Source organism: Amblyraja radiata, unplaced genomic scaffold, assembly GCF_010909765.2.
Source record: "Amblyraja radiata isolate CabotCenter1 unplaced genomic scaffold, sAmbRad1.1.pri scaffold_806_ctg1, whole genome shotgun sequence".
Classification (NCBI taxonomy): domain Eukaryota; kingdom Metazoa; phylum Chordata; class Chondrichthyes; order Rajiformes; family Rajidae; genus Amblyraja; species Amblyraja radiata.
The window spans coordinates 29,373-52,622 of record NW_022630814.1 but is presented as its reverse complement, the minus strand read 5'-3'; the positions used below and the strand labels follow the sequence as shown (position 1 = coordinate 52,622).

Sequence of the window (23,250 nt, the reverse complement as noted above, 5' to 3'; positions counted from 1 at the left end):
TGATTCCTCCATAGCACCTCACCTCCGACCAGGATCGTGGAATAAGAGAGAATTTTGGAGAATAAAGCAGCGACGTGAAGGGTTTGGAGTGGGGGAGTGGGAGTGGGAGGGAACTGGTCAGTCTGTGATTTATACATTCATGATGGAGCATTCCTGAGGGATCAGACACCGGTAACAGTCTAATGTTCATCCCATGTAATTTCATATTACCGGACATCCAAATCTGCCAATGTACCGGTGGAATACAGGTGGGTGTCACATTGCTGGCCAAACGACTGTTGCGCAAATAAACCTTTGTCTGTGTCACTAACACGAAGAAATCTGTTCACGAGGGCCACTGTTATTTATCGGGCTGGATTATATTCGGGGTAACACAAATGTGGACACTTGGATAGGAATCCATGACTCTGCTGTCGAAGGAACCTGGCGCTGGGTGGACGGTACGGATTACGACACAAATGTCAAGTGTGTGGCATTGTGCATCCCACGGTGAGGTACATGCACTCGTGGTCCTTCAGGTCTGCTGCTATCTGTTTTTATTTCAGAGTACTGTGCAGTATTTACAAGGTTGCACTGCGCCGCTGACCCTCAGTTTCCAAGAACTTCCATCTTTTTGTTCCGAAGGAAAAACATCATGAAGTGTTGGAGTAACTCAGCAGGCCGGGCAGTGTCTCTAAAGATCATGGATAGGCGACAGAAGAAAAGGAGTTCCCAAAATTCCCAAAGTTTGGACATTAGGTACAGAGTGGAAATGTAAGGTAAGCGGGAGGGCAACACGAGAAATACTGCACAAATCCTTAAGAGCGGCACATGGGCGCAACGGTAGAGACACATCGACAGATATCCAGGTTCGATCTTAACTACGGGTGCTGTCTGTAGATAATTTGTACCTTCTCCCCGTGACCTGCGTGGGTTTTCCCGGGTTCTCAAGTTTCCTCCCACACTCCCGTACAGTGTTGTAGGCTAATTGGCTTGGTAAAATTATAAATTGTCCCTCGTGTGTGTGTGTATATGGTGTTAATGTGTGTTAAGGACAAAAAGGCTTTTGGCACTTTGGCCTTCATCAGTCAGTGTATTGAAGTCGGGAGATCATGTTGTAAGGTCATAAATTCAGAGGTGATGGGAGGCGAATTAGGCCATTCAGCTCATCAAGTATACACCGCCATTCAATTATGGTTGAGATATCTCTCCCACCTAACCCCATTCTCCTGCCTTCTCCCCATAACCCCTGACACTCGTACTAATCACGAATATATCCCTTCTTTAAAAACTTCCATTGACTTGGGGTCCACAGCCTTCTGAGACAATTAATTCCACAGATTCACCAGCAACTGACTAAATAAATTCTTAAGGAATGTCCTTTAACTCTGAGGATACGACCTCTAGTCCTAGACTCTCTCATGATTGGAATCATCCTCTCAACATCTACTGTATCCACTATTTGGTAAGTTTCAATTAGGTGCCTTCTCATCCTCCTAAACAGCAGCGTGTACAGGCCCAGTGCCGTCAAATGCTCATCATATGTTGTAGTTGTATAAGATGTTGGTGAGGCCGCATTTAGAGTATTGTGTTCCGTTCAGGGCACCATGTTATGGGAAAGATGTTGTAAAGCTGGAGAGGGTACGGAGAAGATTTACGAGGATGTTGCCAGGACTGGCGGGTCTGAGCTATGTGGAGAGGTTCAGTAGTCTGGGACTGTTCCTTGGAGCGCAGGAGGACGAGGTTGATTTTATAGAGGTGTATAAAATCATGAAAGATCGGCTGGACGCAGAGAGTCTCTTGGCCAGAGTAGAGGAATCGAGCACTGGAGGACATAGGTTTGTGGTGTAGGGGAAAAGATTTAATATAATCTGAGGGGAAACGTTTTCACACCAAGAGTGGTGGATGTAAGGAACAATCTGCCAGAGGAGGTAGTTGATACAGGGGCTTCCTAATATTAAAAAAAACCCCAGTTAGACAGGTACATGGACAGGCCAGGTTTGGTGTAGTGTAGCTGGGACATGTTGGTCGGTGAGGATAAGTTAGGCCGAAGTGCCCGTTTCCACTCTGTATCACTCTATGACTCAATGAACACCTATTAGTCGAATGTCGGGAGCGAGAGGTAAAAGGAAACACGCCAGTGTCTTGGAGCTAGATGGCAGCCGCTTCATAAAGGAATGGTGGTCCCGGCAGATAAATTCGAAGAGTTTCCATCTTTCCGGTACTGAATAAGGTGACATTGCCTGTAGTAAGCGTACAACCCAGCCGTCAGTACAACCTCCAGCAAAGATTGCTACAGAACTGGGCCAGTCCTCAATTATCTTTCTCCCTCAGGTTTTGGGCGGATGATCAACCCAGTGGTCACAAGGATCACGACGAAGACGGCGCAGTGGTCTCTAAAGATGGACCGTGGCACGATTGGCCATGTAGTTCCAAGCACCCCGTCATCTGTGAAAAACCAGCGCAGTGACCTTTCCATTGGCGTTAAGAGGGTGCAAAGCGGACAGTGCGTCCGGCTGTAAATGTCCCGCACATGTGTATCAGGTGCGCCACCATTAGCTGAGATTGGCTATTTGACTGCGGAGGCCGCGCTCTCCCTCCCTCCCTTCCTTTCTGCACTGCACCCACCTTAAAGCCCACTGCTTGGATTCCGTATTGCTTCATTATCATAACACGGCATTGAAAAGCCCTCATGCAGAAATATATAGGATGAAACTGCAGGTGTCGGCGTACACCGAAGACAGACTCAGAATGCTGGAGTAACTCAGCGGGACATGCAGCATCTCTGGATATAAGGAATGGGTGACGTTTCTGGTCGAGACCCTACTTCAGACTGAGAGTCAGGGGAGAGGCAGACACAGAGATAAGGAAGTGTAAGCGAGATCAAAGGGTACGATGGTCAAGGAGAATGAAGAATAGATCATTGTTAGCTGAGGGGACGGTGACAACCAAGGCATACAATCAGTAAAATGCAATCAAGAGGACAGTCACGCGGAATAGGGAATGCAGATGTGTCGAAATAAGAGTCACGATCCGAAACGTCGCCAATCCATGTCCTTCAATGATGCTGCATGGCCCGCTGAAATACTGCTGAGTTACCTAATGGACCAGCTGTCAGCGTTTCATTTGCATTTAAGATGGTCACTTCCTTCATCCCGCCGCTTGTCTGTGCAAAGCTCAATTAAATATGTTACTCGGCGTGCAGCAACTTTTACTGCGCTTCTATGAGTGAACATGCTTCATTTTCTGTCACCGACACGCGAGCAAGTGGAAAACAATGCGCTCACAAAATCTCTATCAGAATGTGGATTTCAAATATTCCGAAATGTTACATCTTGAAGATATGAGATTCGTCCTATCAGGCAAATCAGACCAATTCTTAAAGATTTGTTCTCCCTTTATCGACTTATTACAAGCACATGGTGTAACGCAACCTTAGAAATTAACTGTTTCAGAACCGGATGAGGGGTGGGTAAATATACGAAGTAGGCATATCCCTTTCAATTTCTCTTTTTTTCTCTTTTTTCTTCTTTATTCTCTTTGTTTTTCTTATTTCACCTCACTTCTTTGTTTTCTCTTTCGGGCTATACAGCCCCATGTGCTCTTTCTTTTCTATTTCATCTCGAACTAATAATATCAGTACTTTACATAATAATCTCTTTCTTTCTATTTCTAACTTTTTTAACTCTTTTTTTTACTATTCAATTTAAAATAAGAAGTTGTACACGAAATGTCATATGTTATTCATGTCTTATATTATTGTACACTACTTCTAATAAAAATATATATTTTTTAAATCTCTATCAGAAGCCACACCTCTCATAGGATCAGTGCATCTCCGAAGTCCTCTCCCACCCGCACAACATATTGGTCCTTACCCCTACAGTCGCAGTAGTCATTCCCTCCATACCCCCACTGGCCCAGGTATACAGGAGACAACGGTGAAATAAACGGTCCTCTCATCTGTGGAGTCTGTAGATTGTATAAGCGCCATTCTCTGCGAGCGTGTCTCTGTTAATCCCGATGCTCAATAAATGAGCTTTGCTTGACTGCGCGTGTTTAGCTCGGTGTTCTTCTCGTCAATAGCCGCAGAGGTCAAGAGATATGCTTCATGTAACTAACATGTTCTGAGTTTCATGCTCAGAGGGGTTAGTGGCTCTTTCTGAGATCCAGCACCCTAGAGTAATTAATGTCTATGCCGAGGGCCCTTCCCAGAGAGAACATCAAATCCCAAGAGGAGAGATGGCCTTCTATAAGACCAAACATGATGGGCTGTCTGTGGCTTTGGTCTCCGAGCCTGCAAAGGGATAAACTGGCCCTGGGACAGCGTGGGTCACATTCAGCACATGGACATCCACTCTGAGCCTGGGTCCTGTGATGAGGTAAAGCAAGAGGGACCCGTGCCTAATGGGGGTTGGAGGAATGATAGATGACAAAAAGCGACCCCGGGAGGGATTGGGGCTGAGAGGCTCTTTGCACAGGCGGGGATGTGGAAATGGCGCCATCCTCAGGATGTACTTTGGCCAGTGAGGTCCGAGCTGGGGAGAAATTCCTCTCCTCGGCGGCTGGTTAATTCCGGGGAAATCCACGATTACCTGAAAGTTGAAAGTTATTGAACAGTGTACCAGTAGGACACGGTGAAGTTAATGGAAACTAGATTCACCACCAATGTAAGATGAACATAAGGAAGTAAGCGTTGCGTATGCAGAGAGGGAATAAGATGGGCAGAGAAAGATGCCTTCGGTGTTAGAGTATGGAGAAAGAGCAAATGCTTGAGAAGCCGATTGTGAAGAGAAATGGAAGGTGTACTAGAGGGAGTCTGGGGATAGATGGAATATGTGTGGGGCACATTCGCACAAAAGAAGAAACACAAAAGATGTCAGATCGTGCGCGGACTAGGGGCACAATATGAAAGGGGTTGCGTGGAGAAATGGAGAATGAGAACACGGAGAGGACAAGAGTGTGTGTGTGTGTGTGTGTGTGTGTGTGTGTGTGTGTGTGTGTGTGTGTGTGTGTGTGTGTGTGTGTGTGTGTGTGTGTGTGTGTGTGTGTGTGTGTGTGTGTGTGTGTGTGTGTGTGTGTCGAGCTGTTGCAAAGAATATGGGAGATGGTGAGGATGGAGTGTAGAAACAAATAGTGACATTGGTTGTGATATTGGAATGTGGGATGAAAGAGAGGGGATGAGAGGGCTGGGGAATAGTGAGAAAGATGGAGACGTGGAAGTGAAGATAAGGGGAGTCAACATGGAGGGATGTGTCTAAAGGAGAGAGAGTGAAGGTCAGGGTATGTGGAGAGCGGCGGATGTTCCTGTCTGCTCAATTGAGTCTTGGTCCCCTTTCCCAGAATATACACTATATCAGGTTTTATTTAAACATCTGCTTGTATGTTATGCCTCAAATTTACAGTCCGTCCTTTAAAGCAATTCAGATCATACCCCCAGTAATAGGATAACACTCAAAGTGGAAACTGAATGCTTGCGCAATGCAGGCTGGATGCAACGTGGACGCACAAACTATTGTTGAACAATGAAATTGTTGAAATTCGGCTTTGAGCAGGAGAGATCAGCGAGGAAAGATGGAGGGCATTTTGTATAACCTATTCTAGGTGGGTGCAAAGCAAGTTGTCATTTGTCTCGCCTTTGTGCAAATGCTTCCACGTCCACATCAAGAGACCAAGGCTTAAAAATACCCCCGAGTTCCTCAAAATCCATATCCACTGCCGAGTTTCTCAGAAGGTAGCGGGCATTCAGAAAATGGAGTTTATGATTCCGAATTGCTTCACTCGTGCTTTTCAGAAACAAGAAGTTTTTTCCAGCTAAGAACATGGAACATGACGATGCCCATCAAAATATCTACATTTGTTTTATTCTGCTCACGGAAGTGCAGACAATGGGGAAGAGAAGTCAGGTAAACATTAGTAAACATTACATCATTGAGCAATTTACAGATATTGAACTGACATTCATCGAAAAACTTCAGTGCGATGATTAACAATGAAAGCGGCAAAACATAAAGTGCTGGAGGAATTCAGCGGCTGCGTAGCAACTGAGGAGGAACAGGTCGGACGACTTTTCGCGTTGGGTCACCGCAAAGTTACAGTCTGAGTTCGTCCTCCAGAGTCATAGGGTTGTACTGCGTGGAAACATTCCATTCGGCCCAACTTGCCCACACCGACCAACGTGTCCTAGCCCCACCTGCCTGCGTTTGGTCCATATACCTCCAAACCTATCCTATCCATGTACCTGTCTAACTGTTTCTTAAACGTTGGCAAGTACCTCCCCTGGCAGATTGTTCCATATCCCCACCACCCTTTGTGTGAAAAATATATCCCTCGGATTCCTATTAAATATTTTCCCCTTGGCCTGAAGCCTGGATTCACCTACTCTGAACAAGAACCCTCGATTCACCTACTCTGAACAAGAGACTGTGTGCATCTTCCGATCTATTCCTCTCATGGTTTTATACACCCCTACAAGGCCACCTGCTGATTTGTGTTTTACTCAAGATTCCAGCATTGCAATGAAAGGGACATATGTTGTAGGTTGAGAAAATACTTCAGAAGACGCGCAGCCTTCAGACAAAAATATTGCCTGTTAGAGTGAAATAAACTTGTGATCATCAAGAGTGTGATTTTAGACCACAATATCTGCTGGAAACCACATATAAACCACGGCAAAGCAAAACTGGCAAAGTCTATAGCAATATTGGGGAAATCAAGACACATTCTGGACCACAAATCATTACATACTTTGTATAATACACTCATATTGCCATATCTGAGTTACTGTGTGGAGATATGGGGTAACACCTACAAAACCAACCAACAGCCGTTATGCACATTACAAAAAAGAGCAATAAGAATTATCAATAACGTTGGATATCTTGAACATACCAATTTATTATTCTAAAAGTCACGTACACTGAAGTTCACTGATCTGGTTAAATTTAAGACTGCGCAAATCATGTACAAAGCAAGAAATAATTTGCTTCGAAAAAATATACAAAAACTGTTTATGGAAAGACAGGGCGGGTATAATTTGAGAGGGGAATATAATTTAAAAACAACTCAATGTCGGAACAATTCTTAAAAGTATGTGCATAGCAATATGTGGTGTGAATTTGTGGAATGGTCTGGAACAGGAAATAAAACTTAGCACAAGCATAATTCAGTTTAAAAAGATGTACAAAAACACTTGTTTAAAAGGATATTGGGATGAGGATAGCTGATTGTGATATTTGTTATACTGGTTGTAATGGGAAGGGTGATTATAGAGTGATGGGTTGTATATATGACTAAGATATTGTATAGTATATGCGGGTTTTTTTTTCTTTTTTGTATGTCTTTGTAAATAGTTGATTAGTGTTCAAATGTAAATCATTTGGTGTACATATAGTGGCTGGTGTACATATGGTGTACATATAGCTGCTAAATGTGTATGAGATAATTACAAGCAGTTGAATAAGGGGTGGGAATTAATAAGCTTTGGCTTCTTCCTGCTACTTTTCGGACACATATGATTTCATTTATTTATAGATATTGTTTATGACACTTTATAAATATTTTTGTTTTGTTTTTTTGTATGCTGTTTCACACTTGCTTTGTATTCTTTTATTCTGTCCGAAATAAATAACTAATAAATAAATAAATAAAGAGTATCCCGAAACCGTCCTCTTAACCACTTTTACAATATTAACTATATAACAATATTAACATAACGTGTAACAAAGTTGTGGGCTTAGAAATACCTGAGAACGAGGGTGATTTGTGCGCATGTTGACCGCTGTGGTGGGGGCGTCTAAGGTGGATGTGGTGAGTTACTGGTAAATGAAGATCGAGAGGGAAAATGGTGTGAATGGAGCGAGGATCCTTCATTCCTTGTACCTCAGCTTACATGTGGCCATGGTCGTGTTTTAAGCAAATTGTAAAATCTCCATTCTCTGCTCGGGTTAGATCTGGAATCTGAAAATCATTGGTATGCCGGAACTTACAATCGGAACAGAAAATGTTGGAAAACCTCAGCATGCCAAGTAAGCGGGAAAGGCTTGGTAGAAATAATTAATTAACTCCCCAGAATATGCAAAAAACATCAACGCGGTCGCTGGATTTAGAATTAAGGATACATACCCAGCGACCATGACGTGTCTTAATTCTGGCCACGTGAATGTCGCTGTGCCGCCATCCGTCCAAGCTTTTACATCAGTCAGCGACTTTATGGTGGTGGCGAAGCTTCAAAGGCCGAGCTCCTGGCCTCATTTCAATGTTACTTTTCATCTGGGGTTAAACTAACAGTGGGTGTATACACTTGCACAGAGATCTGCATTAAGCCCCCAGTCTGAGAACACTAGGGCAGGTATCGAGGTCACATCGAGGTCAGAGTAATGTCACTTGAACACAGAATCTAATAGCAGAAGTATTTTTGCAATGCCATCAATTCAGCAAAACAGATTTGGAATTTTGCTGAATTGAGCGGAAAAGTGGAAGTGCTGTTTGAGGATCTATTTGAGTTCAGAATCGTCATCTCTCTGACTACTTCCTTAAAATTCACACAGAACAGATCTTCCAGCCGACAACATGGAAGGAAAGGATATGTATGCCACTGCGTTTCAAATCGATGAGCAGAATGGAGACGAATTTGAGCCGGGAGATCTGAAGCCAGGTTTCATCACTATGTTTATAATATATTTTAATGTTTCCTGGTTCTCCTTGTTTTCAAATTCAAATGAATGGGCATCAAATTAATTACACTTTCAACGGAACAAACGGGGGAGGCTAGAATTTAACCGCAGGGAGAGGCATGGGCAAAATGTTGAAGAAAAAGAGGGGTGGATGGGTGAGTTTTGTTGATTCTTCCCAATTGAACTTAGCATACGGAGCGAATGATCCTTTAGTCTGCAGATAGACGCAGAATGCTGGTGTAACTCAGCGGGTCACGCAGCATGTATGGAGAAAACGAATGGGTCGAGACCCTTCTTTAGACTTCAACTTTTCTCTGATGTGTAACTTACACCACCTCCACTCTATACTCAGGTCTATGCCCAGCCTGTTTTGCTTAAAGGTTAGACAGACGAATATAAATATTTTTGTCAGTTGAAAATTGAGTTGTTGACAATAGCCGTCGGCTCCGTTGAACGTCGCCAAGTTTAAACCGGGACAAGGTTGGTATATTTTCCATTGGAGGAATCAGTATTTTGCTTTCAGTGATTAGTTCCATTTGCACTTTGCAGAACTTTGGCCCCGAAGAGCAGATACTGCTCGACGAAATCTACGACCCAAGATTATCAACATTCTTCTGGGTATCTGCATCGTAGTGTCAGTTCTGTCGCTTGCTATTGCGTTGCCACTGAGTAAGTTTAAACATTGACATTTGTTATGTATTGTAAATCTAAAAATAAAAACGGAAATGGTGATAACCCTCAGTAAGTTGGGCCGTATCGCTGCGCAGAGAAACATTTAATTTTTCAAATCTTATCTGAGATCGTTCGTTGGAACTGAAAATAAATAACACAAGTTAGCAACTAAGGTGGGGGTTGCGGGGGGAGGGGGATTCGGTGAAATTGATAGAACTTCTGTGATGCGGTAGAATACAGTCGCTACTACATGGGTACTTAACCACTTTTGTCTAGAAACATAGAAACATAGAACATAGGTGCAGGAGTAGGCCATTCGGCTCTTCGAGCCTGCACCGCCATTCAATACGATCATGGCTGATCATCCAACTCAGTATCCTGTACCTGCCTTCTCTCCATACCCCAGTTCCTTTCAGCCACAAGGGCCACATCTAACTCCCTCTTAAATATAGCCAATGAACTGGCCTCAACTACCTTCTGTGGCAGAGAATTCCACAGATTCACCGCTCTCTGTGTAAACAATGATTTTCTCATTTCGGTCCTAAAAGATTTCCCCCTTATCCTTAAACTGTGACCCCCTTGTTCTGGACTTCCCCAACATCGGGAATTATCTTCCTGCAACTTGTATTCTATTGCTAAATTTCCGTTTCACGGACGTTTGGCATTTCGTGCACACTCGATTTCTGACGTCTGTAGCTTTTATATTATTAATTTCGATAGCTAATTGAGGAATATACATGGATCCGCAAGCATTGATTTGAGAAGTTACATTATTTCAGTCTTGAGGAGCAACGCTGGTCGTGATACAAGCTTGAGGGTGTGTGTAGTCGGTAACCCAATATCAAGGGCAATGTGGGTTATTTAAAAGCAAGGGTCAATGTGTTGTTTTCTTCTCATTTGCTCGTTATACTTTCCTTTCCGGATTTCCCATCATATAAGCGGTGGTATTCTAAGAAAGACATACGACAACGCGACAACCGCAGTATGGAACTGATTTGGAACAGATGAGTTCGGAAAAGTGGAAAGGCATAAACGTTTTTAAGATATCCCGGATCTCTAACCCTGTTTATTGATGCAAACAGAGATGTGTTTGTATCGTGTAAGGAAGGGGAAGGAATGGCATATCCTAACATATCCTAACTGGTGGTCAACATAATTCCTGCAGAATCTCCCATTTCATTCATTCTCCGCCTCGAATATGGGCATCAAGGTACTGTAGATGTTGTGGGGCAAATTATATCGAACGTGTGATATTAAAATCTTAGTTTCTATTTCAGTGACACAGATGGGTGAAATAAAGAGGTCAGAAGCTGACTTTCGGATGGAAAGTTCCCAATGGAAGAACAATGGTGAGTGTAATAATCTAATCTAATAGATCTCTGTAATGTAGACATCCAATCTCACCTTCTCTATCCCAATAAATCTGCTAATCAATAGGCCAATTGTCCCTCGTGTGCAGGGAATAATGTTGTGTCATGCCACCCCACCATCGTGAAATCACTCGTGAAATCACTCGTGAAATCACGTCCCTAGTTTTCATAGAGACTTAGAGTGCTACAGGTGGAAGCAGGCCCTTCGGCCCAACTTTCCCACGCCGGTCAACATGTCCTATCTACACTAGTCGCACCTGCGTGTGTTTGGTCCATATCACCTCCAAACCTGTCCTATCCATGTATCTGTCGAACTGTTTTTTGAACGTTGGGATAGCCAGTCTCTGCCTCACAACTTCCCCTCATCCGTAATCCCCATCTCTCCATCCACGGCTGCCACTTCTCTTAATCATCAGTTGGTCAAATCGGCGTAATTTAGCAGGTTAGGCAGCATGTGGAAAAAAACAGCTCAGTGGCATTTCGAGTCCAGACCTCTTGAGGGTATCGCCTCAGCGCAGAGGGAGAAGAGGAGGGAAGAGACTGCGGACCTAAGACTTTTGCCTCCATCACAGTGAGGAGATGCTGGGTGGACTCATTGTGGTGGCTGTTAATATGTGTTTATTGTTGTTTTTATTGTATTGCATGTATGACTGCTGAAATTTCGTTCAGACTTCGGTCTGAATGACAATAAAGGCTATATTCTATCTATCTATCTATCTATCACTTCTATCTATCTTCTATCTATCTATCTCTCTATTCTATCTATCTATCTAGCTTCTATCTATCTACTATCTAATTCTTCTATCTATCTATCTATCTATCTATTCATCCTCCCTCCCTCCATCCATCCCATCCATCCATCCATCCATCCATCAACCATACCATTCCTCTTCTAATCTACTATCATCTATCTATCTATCTATCTATCTATCTATCTATCTAAGCTATCTAATCTATCTATCTATATATCCTATCTATCTATCTATCTATCTATCTATCTCTATCTATCTATCTATCTATCTATCTATCTATTCTATCGCAGCTTCTTACAAGCTGCGCCACCTGCTGGTTCCTTGACTGAATGGCAGTCCTCTGCAGCTCACATCTCTCGGATAACAGCGGCCACTGGCGACGACGATGATGCATAACAGCTACTGGGCATTTGCTCCTCATCTGATGTCCAGTCCCGGTTCACAGAGGTACAGACGATTCTGCTGTGCTTGGACGATTTTCTAGAGTTTAGATCACACTTTCAAAGCTCGAGAGTGTGGGCCATACATTCTGAGGACAAGGAGTTTGATGTTCAAATGGAACCCACTTTGGCTGTGTCTGGTCCATAACCCTCTGAATTTTTGTATCAATTCACCTGTCGAGTGGTCTATTAAATGGCGATATTGTAGCCGCCTCTCTCATTATTTTGGCAGCTTATTCCACGAATGTACGCACTGTGAGGAACCGTTACGCCTCGGGTCATTTTAAATCATTCCTCTCTCTTCTTAAACTTGGACTCCCTTTCACTGGACCGTGTCATTCCACGAGTTCTATGCCTTTTGTGATTTGATGAACGTGTAGAAATTCACTCCCCAGTACCCACAACCCAGAGAATAACAGACTAGACTATTCAAACACTTTTGATACTCAAACCCGTCAGACCGGATAAAATCTCCGTAAGTTTATTTTTGAACTATTTACAATTTAATGCCATCCTCACTACGACAGGGTGACCACGATTGTACACAGTTCATTCTCCAGTGCCGCCCACTTGTAAAACCGTAAACGTCAGGTAAACTCTGGAAGGAACGCGGAGTGACGGTGCAAGAGCAGGGTCATGTAGAAAGGGGCTCCACGTAACCTAAACTGTCGTCCCTCTTTAGTTACAGGAAACGTTGAGAAAGCAACCAGCTCACTCTCCGACGTTCAGGCTGAGATTGCACTGCTGAGAGAGCGTAAGTATGGTGCTCGTCAGACGGACCGCAGGTTACCAATGAATCACCCGGAAAACATCTAAATAGAGCAGTTCTGTTCAGTTTAGGTTATTGTCACGTTTACCGGGGTAGAGTGAAAAACCTTTGTTGCGTGCTAACCAGTCAGCGGAAGGACAATACATGATTATAATCGTAACATGATTATATTCAAACCAACGATAGTCCGAGGGACAACAATGACGTAGATACTAGTAGAGTAGTAATTGACGGCGTGTCTCTAGTTGTGGCCTGATGAATCAGTTCCTTGTGAATCTAGGATGGGGTGTGTTGGGAAAGGGGAAAGGGGCGGGGTGCTAAACTTCCCCATGTACTCATCCTTTCTTACCAAGAACACCAGTTGCTTTAGAAGGGAATATTACATAGAAGGGTGATAGAACTCCTGTGGAATGGAATTGGTTGCAGCTGTTTCGGGTCGGGTCACAAGTACGATAAGAGTGAAAGGCAACCGTGTCCCCGCTTGTGTGCCCAATGTGAGGGGAGTTAAAAGAGAGAGGTTCATCCTTGGGAAGAGACCCACTGAGATCGAATTGCGAAGTGACCTCTTATTCAACAGCAACATATCATGTCATTTGACCGACATGCCCAATATTCACAATACTGCGCAGTCAGATCGCAATCTAAGCTGCGTCCATTGCAGAGATTCATTGACAGGGAGGGTGAGATCGAATGGTAGGAATGAAGCCGTTAGGTATGAAAGGTGGTGAGCAAAAACTCAAGTCTTACAATGGTAAAGTGAAAATGTCCAGGAGTGAGATGGATGGAGGCTAGTGAATTGTTCTAGTTGTCATGCTTCAAACATGACTTGAAATTAAAAGATTGTGTAATTTGGGAGCAATATTCATTTCTGTTTTAGGATTCAGAAGAAGGAATTAAGTGTCATGGGCGGCAAATTTTGTGGTCTGCGGCCGGGAGCGTACACATATTCGGAGATAGTGACAGGAGGACTGGAGACAGGAATACCGTAACGTGTGTGATGGATCAGGGGAGTTCAAAAGAGGGAACGACTGGCTGGGAGCTATGGCTCCACCATAATCCAGCTGCAGCGCTAGACCGAGTGCTGGTCCTTGGATACTTTCCAGAGGGAGCTAGATATGGCGCAAAGATAGCGGAGTCACGGGATCTGGGGAGAGGTCCGGAACGGGGTACTGATTGGGAGCAGAGAGGATCATTGGCGTCTCCCTACCCTCGGTACAAGAACTGTTCCAGGGCCGCTGTCTGAAAAAAACTCTGAGAATAGCTAAGGACAAACTGCACCCCCTTCACAAACATCTGGATCTCCTGCCATCAGGTAAGAGATACCGTAGCATCAAAGCCCGGACTACCAGAGTGCTAACCAGCGTCCTGCCACAGGCTGTGAGGCTGCTAAACAGTCACTCCACCTGATTCTGCTGCTTTGCACTGACAATTTAATATATCTGGCACTGGCCACTCAAATCAGCTGCCCTGGACATTTTAATGACTGTTTGTACCGTATTTTAATGTTGCTGTTTTACCTACTTTTAACTATTTATACTGTTTCATCAGGGACTGGATTGTTTTACCGTTATTATGTGTGAAATGTTTATGTGCGATGCTCCGGTATTCCCTGGGAAACGCCTTCTCATTTTGCACTGTACAATTGTTGCTTTGCAAGATGACAATAAAGGTTGATTGATTGATCGGCCATGATTGCATTGAATGGCGCTGCTATATCGAAGGGCCGAATGGCCTACTCCTGCACCTATTGTCTATTGTCTCTTGTCTAAAGCACAAAGCCCGCTCAGCGCATGCCAGATCAATTCAATGTCAATCCACTTAGCCCAATCCAGTCTGCCCGTAGCTAACGCGAACTCTCTCCAACTGCAACAAGTGGTTCTTGGGACTCTGCTATATTCTTGCAGGGTGATGTGAATCCTCGCAACAAGATTCAAAATTTCATGAATCTCGAACCAATAGAAGCCGTAGACTTCAGATGAACGATGAAAGGAAAACCGGAATGCCGGTGTCGGAACAGGTTTAATCGAGAAATAAGCTCCGAACGATCTAAATAATTGTCCCTTTAGAAGGCAATTGCCCAACTCTCCAAAGTCCAGACTGAGATTCCATGGCAGAGTGACAGTAAGTATGGTGATCATTAAAATGAGAAGATGATTCAGAAATCAGAGGTGCAAAGGGACTTGTGAGTGCTTGCGCATGATTCCCAAAAGATTAATTTGCATGTTAAGTCAGTGGTAAGGAAGGCAATCGCAATGTTGGCATTAATTTCGAGGCGACTAGAATATAAAAGCGACGATGTCATCCCGAGGCTTTAAGAGACGCAGGTCAAGTCACATTTGGAATATTCTGCGGAGTTTTGAGCTCCGTATCTGAGGAAGGGTATGTTAGCATCGGAGATAGATCAGGGGCTCTGGATTTTAGGATATCGCATTGAAAAGCCAAGATAGAATTGATGTAGAAAGCATAGCGAGTTTCAGCGTTCTAATTAAATCTTACCGCAGTCTTCGCCTTCTCCATATAATAGCAATGACCGAGGTTATTCGCTGCTACACGATGGTCTGGGGTGACACATTTGTTCTGGTATCAACCTCGTCCATATTTCCCACACGCTCCACAGTGCTTTTGTTTCGAGATATAGCGCGGGAACAGGCCGTTCGGCCCACCGACTCAGCACCGACCAGCACACTAACAATATCCCACACACACCAGGGACCAACGCTATTTACTCACACCATGTACGTCTTTGGAATGTGGGAGGAAACCGAATATCTCAGGGAAAACTCACGCGGGTCACGGGGAGAACGTTCGAACTCCGTACAGACAGCACCCGTAGTCAGGATCGAACCGGGTCGCTGACGCTGTAAGGCAGCGACTCTCACGCTGCGCCACCGTGCCGCCCTGCTTTCTATTATGTAAAACGGTGATCTAAACTGGCCCTGGTTTTGTCCGGATGATTGTCTCGATAATTGAAGCTGGAAGAGTGGTTAAGGTTTTTTACCCTCGCCTCGATCATCCAGATATGGCCGGAAATATTCCCGCCTGAAGCGGACTCCTCTGACATTAACCTCAATATCTTCACAGGTGTGCATTCTTGTCCCGAGCAATGGACCAAGTTCAAGCAAAGCTGTTATCTCTTTTCCTCAAGCTCGAAGAGCTGGGAGGTGGCTCGAAGAACCTGTGCCTCAGCGGACGCCCACCTTGTTGTCATTAATAATGTTGAAGAGCAGGTAGGAGTTTTTCTGTGATAACACCTGCAAACAACGTTCATTGCAAAGTGATACTTTCGATCCACTACGAAAGCGCGTTGCTATTCCTACTAGAAATTAAAGTAATGTTTGACCCGGACAGTTTGCGTTCACACGCGGGATAGTCTGAGCGCAATCACACGCCACTTAGGTTTTCATGGAAATATCACCTGTTTTTTTGTATCGCATGAAATAGCGGTAGACATCTGGATCTGGATCTGGATCTGGATGTAATATGCTGAAAATGTCTAGGTAGAGCATCACTCAGCACTATGAAAGTGGTGGATGTGCTAGTCGAGATGGAGATGCTTTTGGAGATGCATCTTTTAATGTGTTGATATTTTTCAGATCTCTGATGCTGGCTGGTAGGGTATTCCAATCCCTTGCTGTCTCGAAGAAAAACGAGTTAGAAAGTGCTAATGAAGTGCCGTGCGGAAATAAATAATTTCTAGGTTGGTAGCTGGACATGCCTGGACATGCTGGTCGACATGCCTATCGGTGCTTGGATTAACTGGATGTGTTCCTCCATGCCTAAATCAATGGTGGTATCCTTGATCTTGTGGAATGTTGTCAGTCTGATGAACTTGCGACGAGTAGTAGGTGGATGAAGTTTAAGGTCCTTTATCATGCTGGAGACTGAGCTCTGCCACTTAACATAGAAACATAGAAAATATGTGCAGGAGACCATTCGACCTTTCGAGCCAGCACCGCCATTCACTGTGATCATGCCTCATCGTCCCCTATCAATAACCCGTGTCTGCCTTCTCCCCATATCCCTTGAATCCACTAGCCGCTAGAGCTCTATCTAACTCTCTCTTAAATCCATCCAGTGACTTGGCCTCCACTGCCCTCTGTGGCAGGGCATTCCAAAATTCACAACTCCCTGGGTGAAGAAGTGTTTTCTCACCTCAGTCTTAAATGATCTCCCCTTTATTCTAAGAATGTGGCCCCTGGTTCTGGATTCACCCAAAATCGGGAACATTTTTTCCTGCATCTAGCTTGTCCAGTCCTTTTATACTTTTATATATAGGATTCCCCCTCATCCTTCTAAACTCCAGTGAATACAAGCCTAGTCTTTTCAATCTTTCCTCATATGAAAGTCCCGCCATCCCAGGAATCAATCTCGTGAACCTTAATCACAAGGATGTCCTTCCTCAAATTAGGAGACCAAAACTGTACACAATACTCCAGATGTGGTTTCGCCAAAGTCCTATACAACTGCAGAATAACCTATTTACTCCTATACTGAAATCCTCTTGTTATGAAGGCCAACATTACATTAGCTTTCTTCAGTGCCTGCTGTACCTGTACGCCAACTTTCAGTGACCGGTGTACAAGGAAGCCCAGATCCCTCTGCACCTCCCCCTTACCTAACCTAACCCCATTGAGATAATAATCTGTCCACTTGTAGTTGTTAGATATGAACATTGCTGCTCTGTTTTGCTGGTATTCAAAGGACTAGCCTGAGCAACAAGGCACAGGAGGTAGCCCCAGTAGCAGAAGTGGGAGGGTCTTCTTACGTGTTTGGTTCTTAGAGACCGGTTGTGGGCCGTGTTCTACGAGTTAAACTCCAAATGCAGAAAGAGCTTCCCGTACTCGAGCACCGCCATAAAAGACCTCGTCAAAGCCCTGCCTGATAATTAGGGCATCAGCTTTGTAACCAGGACATGTAAACATGGAACATGCAAAACACATATCCCTCTCACCCTATATCTGCAACATTTCTTCCATCGAACGTGTCCAAAAACAGGCAGCTCGATTTGTTACTAACACCTATGAGAGAGGAGCGAGTGTCACCATACTTCTAAATTCACTGGGGTGGAACCCTCTCCAAGACAGACGTGAAGCTCGCCGTTTGACCTGTTTATACAAAATGTTAAATGGTCAGATCGACATAGATTACAAGGCCTACACCAAACCCAAACCAATTAGGAGCAGATGAGGGCATTCGATCCAATTTGTGATCCCAGCTACAAAGACATATGTGTACAGCAATTCGTTCTTCCCCCGCACAATTAAAGCATGGAATAATCTCCACCCTATTGTAGTTACCCAACCAGATGCAATTAAATTTAAAGTAGCTCTTTGTTCCCCAATAACCCTTTCTGGCTTAAGTCCTCCCTCCACCACCTCCAGTTTAAATTCCATTTGGCATATTTTGGAGGAACAAGAAACCTAGAACCAAGTCGTTGATAAATCGACCAGCGTTATAGAGCAGGATAATTATTACACGGGATTGTACATATAAGTAATACAGTACTGTCATCAGCTATTGTTTCCATATATACTGACATCCTTTGGCTTCCATGACAGGGCTTTATAATGAAAACAACTATTGTCCGTCGGTGGATTGGTCTGAGTGATTCGGCCTCTGAAGGTGACTGGCGCTGGGTAGATGGAACCGATTATAAATCCTCTGTAAAGTGAGTAGCTTTCCGGTCGCACGTTCTGTTCAGTATCTGTGGTGTTGAAGAAAAAACGCAATATTTTATATCAGAACCTTATAATCCACCTGCTGCCCTACAACCCAATGGCATGACTATCTATGTGCTTACGAAGGAACTGCAGATGCTGAAAAATCGAATGTACACAAAAATGCTGTAGAAACTCAGCGGGTGCAGCAGCATCAATGGAGCGAAGGAAATAGGCAATGTTTCGGGCCGAAATCATTCTTCAGACTGAGAGGGGGTGGCAGGGAGAAGAAAGGAAAAAGGAGGGGGAGGCGCACGAGGGCTGAGGGATTGGAGGAGACAGCGCGAGGGCTGAGGAAGGGGAGGAGACAGCAAGGGCTAACAACATTGGGAGAATTCAATGTTCATGCCCGCAGGATGCAGACTCCCCAAGCGGAATATGAGGTGTTGTTCCTCCAATTTCCGTTGTTGCTCGCTCTGGCCATGGAGGAGACCCAGGACAGAGAGGTCGGATGAGGAATGGGAGGAGGCGTTGAAGTGCTGAACCACCGGTAGGTCAGGTTGGTTATTGCGGACCGATCGCCCAGCCTCCGTTTAGTCTCCCCGATGTAGATCAGCTGACATCTAGAGCAGCTGATGCAATAGATGAGGTTGGAGGAGATGCAGCCGAACCTTTGTCGCACCTGGAACGACTGCTTAGGTCTTTGAATGGAGTCGAGGGGGGAGGTAAATGGACAGGTGTTGCTTCTCTTTCGGTTGCAACGGAAAGTGCCCGGGGAGGGGGTGGTACGGGAGTGAAGGGAAGAATTGACAAGGGAGTTACGGAGGGTGCTGTCTTTACGGAAGGCAGACATGGGGGGAGATGGGAAGATGTGGCGAGTGGTGGGGTCACGTTGGACGTGGCGAAACTGACGGAGGATTACTTGTTGTATGTGACGGCTGGTGGGGTGAAAGGTGAGGACTAGGGGGACTCTGCCCTTGATGCGAGTGCGGGGATGGGGAGAGAGAGCAGTGTTGCGGGGTATGGAAGATACTCTGGTGCGAGCCTCATCTATGGTGGAGGAGGGGAACTCCCGTTCCCTGAATAATGAGGACATTTCGGATGCCCTGTTCTGGAACGCCTCATCCTGGGAGCAGATGCGGCGTAGACGGAGGAAGTGGGAGTAGGGGATGGAGTCCTTACAGGAAGCAGGGTGGTAAGACATGTAGTCCAAATGGCCATGGGAGTCAGCAGGTTTATAGTGGATATCGGTCAGAACTCTATCACCTGCGATGGAGATTGTGAGGTCCAGAAATGGGAGGGAAGTTTCCGAAACACTCCAGGTGTATTTGAGTGCCGGATGGAAGTTAGTGGTGAAGTGGATGCAGTCAGTCAGTTGTGTGTGTGTGCAGGAGGTGGCACCAAAGCAGTCGTCGATGTAACGGAGGTAGAGGTCGGGGATGGGGCCCTGGTCTTTCATCTCACCAGCCGTCACATACAACAAGTAATCCTCCGTCAGTTTCACCACCTCCAACGTGACCCCACCACTCGCCACATCTTCCCATCTCCCCCATGTCTGCCTTCCGCAAAGACCGCTCCCTCCGTAACTCCCTTGTCAATTCTTCCCTTCCCTCCCGCAACACCCACTCCCCGGGCACTTTCCGTTGAAACCGCAAGAGAATACTTGTCCCTTTACCTCCCCCCTCGACTCCATTCAAGGAACTAAGCAGTCGTTCCAGGTGCGACAGAGGTTCACCTCATCTCCTCCAACCTTAACTATTGTATACGCTGCTCTAGATGTCAGCTGATCTACATCGGTGACACTAAGAGGAGGATGGGCGATTGTTTCGCCGAACACCTCCGCTCGGTCCGCAATAACCAACCTGACCTCCCGGTGGCTCAGCACTTCAACTACCCCTCCCATTCCCCATCCGACCTCTCTGTCCTGTGTCTCCTCCATGGCCAGAGCGAGCAACACCAGAAATTGGAGGAACAGCACCTCATATTCCGCTTGGGGAGTCTGCATCCTGCGGGCATGAAAATTGAATTCTCGCAATGTTGTCAGCCCTTGCTGTCTCCTCCCCTTCCTCAGCCCTCGAGCTGTCCCCTCCCATCCCTCAGCACTCGGGCTCCTCCTCCTCCTTTTTCCTTTCTTCTCCCCGCCACCCACCATCAGTCTGAAGAAGGGTTTCGTCCGAAACGTTGCCTATTTCCTTCGCTCCATAGATGATGCTGCACACGCTGAGTTTCTCCAGCATTTCTGTGTACCTGGAATGAATATCTAATTTCGGGTGACCCTTAGGATTGCGAAGGAAAATCTCTCCTGTTGCAAAATCCTCCATTAGAATTGGACCCCAATTGACAATGCCTCTTCTTATCCTTCTTCGGAAAATGTAAAACGTCACCTTTCACGGTGTAGACTTTCAGATGAGACACTGATCCACCCATGCCATGCATCTATCTTCCTAAAATTCCTTCGCCTCATCCTGTTGTGCTGATCTTTAGTCAAAGGATGGTGAATCTAGGGAATTGTTTGCCACATAAGGCTGTGGAGACCAATTAAATAGACATGTTTAAGGCATAGATTGGTAGATTCTTGATTTGTACAAGTCTCAGCGGTCAATGTAAGAAGGCGGGAGAATGGGGCTAGGAGAGAGATAGATCAGCCATGATTGAATGCCAGAGTAGACTTGATGGGCCAAATGGTCAAATTCTACTCATCTTCCTGATGAAATTGTGATCAAAGGCAGTGAAGGACAATCTCTCAATTTCCGGGGGCTAATCCATCCACAATAATTCTCAGGGAGCACGACTCCACGCAGGATAAAATAGACGTCTTGGGAGGCAGTTCATTGACTATTCATCATCGTTAATTTCCCCACCAGTTATGCACTGTGGCACCACCCACACAACAAACCACATTGGCCTCCAAGGCGTATGACAATAGCTACACCCAAAACCTCGTCCTCTTTCGCCAGATTATGGATAGAAAGAGGAAAGGGTCGCCATTAATTCCCTTATTCCCTTATCACGTATCTACACACTGTAAATTACTCGATTGTAATAATGTATTCTAATTCTGCTGACTGCAAAGCACGCAGCAAAAGTTTTTCGCTGTACCTCGGTACACGTGACAATAAACTAAATTGAAACTGAAACAACAGGTTTGAGATCAACATGACCTCCATCCTGTCTTGGAAATTCAATGCTGTTTCTTTATGGTCATTGAATCGAAATGCTGAAATAGACAACGAAACACCTTTGTTGGAATACCTTCAGCAGACAGAATTCATAATAAAATCTAAACATGTGATGAGAAATGCAGGTCATCCCAGCGGCATCTCAGGCTGTTATGATTGAAGTGGGAATCCTTGTAACATTTATATTTTCAATGTTCTATTGTATTATAGGTTTTGGAATGAGGGAGAACCCAATAATGCGAAGAATGCGGAACACTGTGGGGAAATGTTTGGTGATGGACGTTGGAATGATCAACCGTGCGACAATAATCAGAAGTGGATCTGTGAGAAACCAGCACAGTGATATTCTTAAATTGGAAGTTCGTGCAATGAACCGGCTTGGTGATGTTAAACAAGTCGCAATAATGTGATAGCAGTGTAGGAGGCTATTCCAATAGCGAGATTAAACGAGAATTTACCAGTTTGAACCTTGATCTTTATTTTATGATGAGTTACGGTGAAGGATTACGTGAAGAAGGCCCGCATGCGCGTAAATCTTCAAAGCAGCTGTATGAAATCGCAGATAACAGTTGATGAACTGAATATAGTAAGATTCGAGAACCTATAACTACCAGCTGATCTTTATGAGAGAGGGTTGGGAGCGGAGGGCACGCAATCCCTCATCCTAACTCCTCATAAAAAAAGATCAAACTACAAACTGGTAAATTCTCGTTTAATCTTACTATTTTACTTCAGAGTTACGTGAGTGGCCACGTGAAGATTTTGAAGCTCTGTGATTTCATGCCGTGGAAACGAGTCCATGCGTCACACACTGCCATCAATTGACCAGGGATGAGTGAAAATTAAATAAAGCATGACATAAATTGAAACATGCTGGTGCTTTTTAATGATGATAATAGTAATCACACTCTTCCAGGAGGAATTAAAAATTAGAACGTTAAAATAGTGTTGGCAAATACCCCTGATCTGGCAAATGGGTTTATTAAAACACATTTGGAAATTCGCTGGTTTGACCATCCTGCAGCCAATAGGATGACGTCCAGCGAAACATTCACAACCCTCGCTGCTGTTGTTGTTGCAGCCCTGGTGTAGTGAGATTTGAAACATCAGTGTTCACTCCTGCACAAGCCAACCCGTTAAATCACCTGGGGATGGTCTATACCGATACCTTCGTCTGAGGTTTTTTGGTGTGTAACTAACAAACATGCTAGTTCAGAGCCTCTAAGGCTTATGATGACATGATGACTGTTGATGTGTGACCACACCCACACCAAAGGTCCATGGGGTATGCCATGAAACTAGTTTGAGACCTGACGCCCCCGTCACTCTGCAAGAGTAAGTCATGAACATAATATATCATATTATTTGCAGCTGTAACCATCCTGTCCAGTCATAGTTCATGCAACGACTGGGCCCGTTGCGATGAACCCAGTGCCATGAGGATAAACACTTTGTAAGTGAATAGACCGAGGACAGGGATGTAGCTGGAATCCACCGGCGACGCAGCGACATCAGGACATAATATCCCATATCTCTGTGTACCTGGGCCTGGGGAATTTGAGTTGTAGATACCCTTTATAAATCTGGATATCAGAGGTCGAGACCCGACAGCGTGGTGACCTGACCCCAGTCAGGAAGTATGACAACAAGGCACTACTGGCACAATTCATGTAACTCCATCTCTCGTGAAAGATAGCCTTAAGAGGAATACCAAGCCATCTGTTATACGTACCGTGTCATACGATATATCGGACTGT

General features: G+C 44.9%; 1 protein-coding gene across 1 annotated transcript; it reads left to right on the top strand.

Moving 5' to 3' along the window:
- The first annotated feature begins 8,505 nt into the window (after positions 1-8,505).
- Positions 8,506-21,953, top strand: LOC116970377 (CD209 antigen-like protein C). Its single transcript, XM_033017035.1, has 7 exons — positions 8,506-8,635; positions 9,204-9,323; positions 10,604-10,675; positions 12,571-12,642; positions 15,739-15,884; positions 18,216-18,325; positions 21,704-21,953. The coding sequence occupies exons 1-7, from the start codon at positions 8,551-8,553 to the stop codon at positions 21,834-21,836; spliced, it is 738 nt and encodes a 245-aa protein (XP_032872926.1). The 5' UTR covers positions 8,506-8,550; the 3' UTR covers positions 21,837-21,953.
- Positions 21,954-23,250: the final 1,297 nt, after the last annotated feature.